Below are 5,754 nucleotides of genomic sequence, written 5' to 3' on the forward strand. Positions count from 1 at the left end.
GAAACTGCAACAGCAACTAATCACGCTACAAGAGGACCATTTTCATTTTTGCTGTATAAAAAAATAAAAAATGGTATTTTTACGGTTAGTCTGAGACTTGACACTCAAACAACCGATTGGGTGTAAGTCACATTTTCAACTTTTCATTTTTATTTCAGTAAATATTCTGGGCGTAACAAAAATTGGTTTGAACCGGAAAATCTTTTTTTCCATTTTAAGAGACGCGAGTGGCATTGAATCGAATCATTTTTTTTATTGACAGAAATTGAATCTTCTTTTATCGGAGGGATATATCGCACAGGGAAATGTCACATTTACATTACCGACAACTTGTCAGTAACAAGTAAGCATTTTTGTGTGTGTCAGCATTATTCTTTGACCTCTGTTCAGAACTAGTCATCCATCTGAAATATGATACTAATCAAATGCAAGGAGAAATTACGTCATATGATTCCGGTGCTTATTATTTGAAATGTGACTTCTGCCCCACACCTGTAATTGGCTAGTTTTATAAAGAGCGTGAAGATGATCGCTTGGTAAAAGTCACATTTGTTTCAGGTGAGGCAGTTCCTGCTTAATGCCACTAGAGGGCGCGATTGTACGGTTTCTGACGATCACTAAAATGTGCACTTTAAGTACTAACCGTGCAAACTGTACAGCGCTCAGCTCATTTCGGTCTTTGGGATTCAGCCGAGTGACATCCCCGACTTGATCTTTTAGTCTCAGTCCCAAATGACGTGTCTGTTTAATTGCCTTGTGACATAATCCGCTCACATTTGAGCCGTTGCGCGAAAGTAACCCATAATGCGTGATTAAGGATCGATGGATGGATTTGTAAACATAAACCCAGAGCAGCTCAAACTATCATCACGGTGGAGGATTCCAAACCTGGAAGGTAAACTTCGGGTTTGTTTTTGCCTTTCGCGTCCGTTGAGCTTGTCGAACGGACAAGTTGAAGGCTGGATGACATGAGCTCGCACAACCGGAGCCAAAGCAGCGCGCGGCGCGGCGACTACGTGTGGCAATATGAATACTACGACGACGAGCCCGTGTCATTTGAGGGACTCAAAGCACACAGATGTAAGCCTGGCATGTGAAATCGATGCTTTTTTTCTCCCCCCGTCGATAGTCGTAAGTCAGTCGCCCGCCTGATGATGATGATGACTACAGTTGGTTTTACGCACGTTGCGACGTCAATTGGACAAACGTTCAAAAATTCAAGATTATGGTTAAATTCTATCTTGTTGTTTTTTTTTGGTTCCCTCTCATTGCAGACTCCATCGTCATCGGCTTCTGGGTCGGACTTGCGGTGTTCGTCATTTTCATGTTTTTTGTGCTCACGATGCTCACAAAGACGGGGGCGCCGCAACAAGAGTGAGTATTGCGCAATTGCCCTCCTCGCGCACACACGAAAAGATCATCTCCATTTGATTTATCCATTTGCGTTTTTAAATGCAATTCTAAAGATTTTTTTTTAATTTAAATTAATAAACAGACCGAAAACGAGTTGACCCCTGTTAAAGGCAGATTTTTTTTTTTTTTAATGCTCCTCACTTAATGTTGTGGGTTGATTATTTTTGCTGTCATTCTGGCTAACGACCAGTCCAGGGTGTACCTTGCCACTCGCCCAATATAATCTCAGCTCGACTCCAGCTCACCCATGACCCTATATCGAAAACAGTGTTTGACTGTGTCTTTTTGTTTTTTTTTTCTTGTCAGAAATTTAGACAACGAGAACCTGCCCGGTCCAGGAAACGGTCTTGTGAACATCATCTGTCAGAAAGACGACGACTCTGACGAAAACAATGCCGTTTCTCGTGCCTTCCTGGCTGAATTCCGCTCGTATTTTAATTTCTATATCAGTAAGGAGGACGAGGGTAAGCGGTGGCAAAACCCGGGAACAAAGCAGAATGGACCGCAGGGGACCTTCAACCAGTCAGTAGGTACCGGCCCCGCGGTGACCGAACAGGAGGATGAAGATACGAGGGTCATCTTACCTTTCGATGGACTCCTCGCAGATGAGACGAGGACAGATACGGACTGTGATTTCTTGTCCCACTTCAACATCCCAAACTTCGTCACTTGTGAGCACGATTCCTCATTGGGAGAAGATGACCCGCTGTGCGGGCCGCCAATCACACCGGATCGGGACATGTGATCTCCGCGGTGACAGCGTCCAACATTCGAACTAGAAAGAGAGCGACAAAAATGTTTGGAATGTTTGCTTCCTCTTGCCTGGAACTATTTGGGACGTCACGCAAGCTCGGAAATCAGATGAACCAACAGATAAAAGTTTCAAGGCTCTTTACGTTTATGCTAGCAGGTAGCAAAGTCGTTTATACTACAAGAACAGTTTTCAACCCTTTCAGGGACAGTGGTGACTACAGTGGACCAGCTTATCTGGTTATCAGGTTACAGGTTGCATGAAAGGGTTAAATAAGGAAGAAAATGAATTCAATGAGCAACGCACTACGTCATTTTAACTCAATCATTAGCGTTCGCTAATATTAGCTAACGTCATCTCCGTTTTACAGACCAAAGTTATACTTGCAGAAAATAATGGGGACTTACCCGTGACTCCATTTTGTCGACTTCGAAGTGCGTCGGAGGTGTCGAGGACTCCACGCGGCATGAATACCCCGAGTCAAATTATCCGCCGACGGAACAACAAAACTTTGACAGGGAGAACAATTAAATGCCCTTCCCTTGAAATGTCAGAAGAATTCACCTGTGTTGTGTTTGTGGGTAAACTGAGATGGAACTATCAATATTTCCCATAGCGGACATATTTCTTTGGGTGATATTTTTTGTTTGGTGGGGTGCCATGAGCTTTTTTGGAGGTGTGCCTTGTTGATTAAACGTAAACACCTGGACTGGTTTTCCAACTCTTTGCAAGGAAAAATGTCCTTTTAATTGAAATATAAACTCAATGGATATGAGAAAAGCATGTTAATAGAAAAGCCAGCCAAGGGAAACTCTTATTGTTTGGCCTTGGCAAAGGTCTGAAATCTGCTGAGAGCTCCGATAGATCACAAAAGGATGTCTGACTCAACAACACAGCAGCGCACGGCGGAGTGGCCAGAGTGTGACAAAAGGCTATTATTGGATAGATGTGTCACACGGGGAGGTATGAAAAAGGAAAAAAAAAAAACTTTCAATGCCCTAAAGGTTCAGTGTTGACGTTTGTGTATTATCGGTACATTGATTCTGGAAAAATAGATCAGTATGCTTTCATTTCTATTACTTTTTCCTGAGCTCTGACTAAAAACACACACACATCGCCCCACACCCCCCACCCCCCTCTCATGACAAGTTAGTCTGTTGTCAAAACCCTGATGTCTTCGCGCTTAGCAAATTAAAATTGGTTGGTATCATTCGTTCCATTTCCTGCTTTTCATGCATTTCACAAGAACATTATTAAACAAATAAACAAACTTGAGTGCAAATGAGAAGCATTTAAATGTTTAATTAGGTGGATGAGGGAGTCAGGTGTCAGTTGGACATGAATAAGTCATGTGGGACAAACCTGAGAAACACGCTATGCATGCTTCTGAAGCAGGGGTGGGGAACTTGCAGCCCGTGGGCCATATAAGGGCCGATGAGGGCACTCGATTCGACCCGCAGTGCAATTCGAAAAACAAAAGCTCAGAGAGACAAAAGCTCAGAGAAACGCAGGAATTTTCTTTTTTTGGTCATTGTTGCATGATCATTTTTCCCAAATTTTATACACGATTGTCCGAACTGCTGATCTATGTGGACAAATCATAAAATTCGTTAAATCTGGTCATTTATTCTGAAAACAGCCTGCATTTGTGGTGACTTCAGGTAACTTTAAGATTTTGGCAAAATTTTACAAACACCCCTCAGTAGAAGTTTGCAACTAAGAGTAACTACACTACCCCAAATCCAGGTACCATTTCAGGTTGCACTGTAACGTTATCGGCAAACTTACTTTCCCTTCTCACCGTTGAGTGTCAGTCTCTTTTTTTGTTTTTTTGCACAACATGCTGTTCCCAACAGCTCCTTGCTCGAAAACGCAAGTTGTGCAAAAAGTAGTGCAAGAGAACAGTTGGAGATGTGCATTTAAAAGTTTTGAGACCATTCAAATCAAATTCACCAGTCTTGAGGTTCATTCCTGCAGGGGGAGCCATACGTTGTAGTTTCACCCCCCAACGACATCAAGACGGTATTTCTCTCGTCTTCGGTCATCAGGAGTGATATCGATATAGTTATAGATATAAAATCAAGCCAAGAAGCAACCGTCTGTCCGCACGTCTCTTTATAGTGGCACAACAAATCTTGTGCGTACGTGTGTGTGTTTGTGTGTGCGCGCGCGCTCCGTGAAAAGACGCCTCGGGGTGTGTGAGAGCTGGGCCGGCCAGATTCCATCGGCAACCGCGTTCCCTTATTAACCGCGGAAGACGAGTTAACACTCCTCTCAAAAGATAAATCCAACCCCAAATGACACATAATAGCGACTGGCGGCCGAAGAGGGTTCGTTGTGCGAGGCGCCCTTAAATATTCATCGGGCACCAGAGGGGGGGACGAGTTCAGTCCATGAGGGGGACTTACCGGAGACCAGTGTGATCATGGTAAGAGACCGTCGAACTGACTCGTTTCGAAATTAATCGATTTGGCGCGTTTGCACAAGTGCGATTTGTTTTATTTGCACGCAGTCATCCAGGTTAAGGATCAACTTTTTTTTATAACATGAATAGCAAACCTTATCGCGGTTGATTTACAGTTGTCGCCAAAGCTGAGCTGTGCAATGTTTCAACTGTAAACACGACTCGGCGTGCAATAATAAGTAACAGACACCGGCCGGGAGGCAAAAGTATCAAACTCGTGAAGAAAAAAAAACTATTAAAACCAACGCGCGAAGCTGAAAACTTCTTTGTTTGTCTTCGTGACGAATGTTGTCGGTGGTTAAGGGGTTAAAATTGTGCTTCCCTCTAAAAAGGCAGACTGAGTCAAACCGCCAAATTAAAAAAAAAAAGCGCAAGCACATTGGAGAAAAGCTGGAACCGATGCGTCATCACCCCCCCCCCCCCACCACCACCACCCTCAACATGGAAAGTAGCTCAGCCTCGTGCTGCGTTCAAATGCTCGTGGGTCGGGAAATCTGAGGGGGGGGGGGGGGTTCTGTTTTAACACACAGTCCTACTACTAACACATTTATAGCACAATAGAGACCCCGCAGCGGAAGTCAAGACATTTGGGCATTATTTGTTTGTATAAACAATCCAAGCGCAAGTGAAAATCAAAATCTTGCGATATGTGCGCTTGGTAATTAACACAATACAATTTTGACATGCCAAAGGTGAGGAAACACTTCTTGGAGAGGGCAACAGGAATAACCAACAAAACCACACCACAGGGTTCATCCCAATTGAAATACTGGTTATAATTAGATTCAGTGACAAAGAGGTTTCAATATAGCTTCCATTAATACATTTTTTTAAAGATATATTTTCAAGCCCTCCCCGAAAAATGGATGCATTGACCTCAACTAGGATCTCGATATAAATTGAATGTGTGAGTGAGTGTCATCAGTTCCTCCATGCAAACATATCTCGCGTGATTCTTGATGATGAGCCAAAGCTACAGTTCACTGACTAATTGCACCCAGAAAAAAAAAAAAACCCTAATAAAAATTGCCACCTGACCGGTTTGGTATGTAAAAGCTGTTGGAACAAGGCGCACTGAAGGCATCACGTAACCACACAGCTGCATGGGCTAGAAGGGGGGCAGAAC

The 5,754-nt window shown here is 43.4% G+C and overlaps 1 protein-coding gene across 2 annotated transcripts; it reads left to right on the forward strand.

Moving 5' to 3' along the window:
- Positions 1-676: 676 nt before the first annotated feature.
- Positions 677-2,579, forward strand: LOC147187771 (melanocortin-2 receptor accessory protein 2A-like). Of its 2 annotated transcripts, none has more exons than XM_086101181.1 (3): positions 677-1,080; positions 1,275-1,374; positions 1,720-2,579. In XM_086101181.1, the coding sequence occupies exons 1-3, from the start codon at positions 969-971 to the stop codon at positions 2,156-2,158; spliced, it is 651 nt and encodes a 216-aa protein (XP_085957307.1). In that variant the 5' UTR covers positions 677-968; the 3' UTR covers positions 2,159-2,579. The 2 variants fall into 2 exon arrangements, with proteins under 2 accessions (XP_085957307.1, XP_085957308.1); XM_086101182.1 differs by having other exon boundaries at positions 677-895.
- Positions 2,580-5,754: the final 3,175 nt, after the last annotated feature.

Source organism: Hippocampus guttulatus, chromosome 20 (genome assembly GCF_054856545.1).
Source record: "Hippocampus guttulatus isolate MCC_2025c chromosome 20, RoL_Hgut_1.0, whole genome shotgun sequence".
Lineage (NCBI taxonomy): Eukaryota > Metazoa > Chordata > Actinopteri > Syngnathiformes > Syngnathidae > Hippocampus > Hippocampus guttulatus.

Coding starts and splice junctions, on each gene's coding strand:
- LOC147187771 (XM_086101181.1), top strand. CDS start 969: ATGAGCTCGCACAACCGGAGCCAAAGCAGCGCGCGGCGCGGCGACTAC. Junction 1,081..1,274: donor GGGACTCAAAGCACACAGAT/GTAAGCCTGGCA, acceptor CTCTCATTGCAG/ACTCCATCGTCATCGGCTTC. Junction 1,375..1,719: donor ACGGGGGCGCCGCAACAAGA/GTGAGTATTGCG, acceptor TTTTCTTGTCAG/AAATTTAGACAACGAGAACC.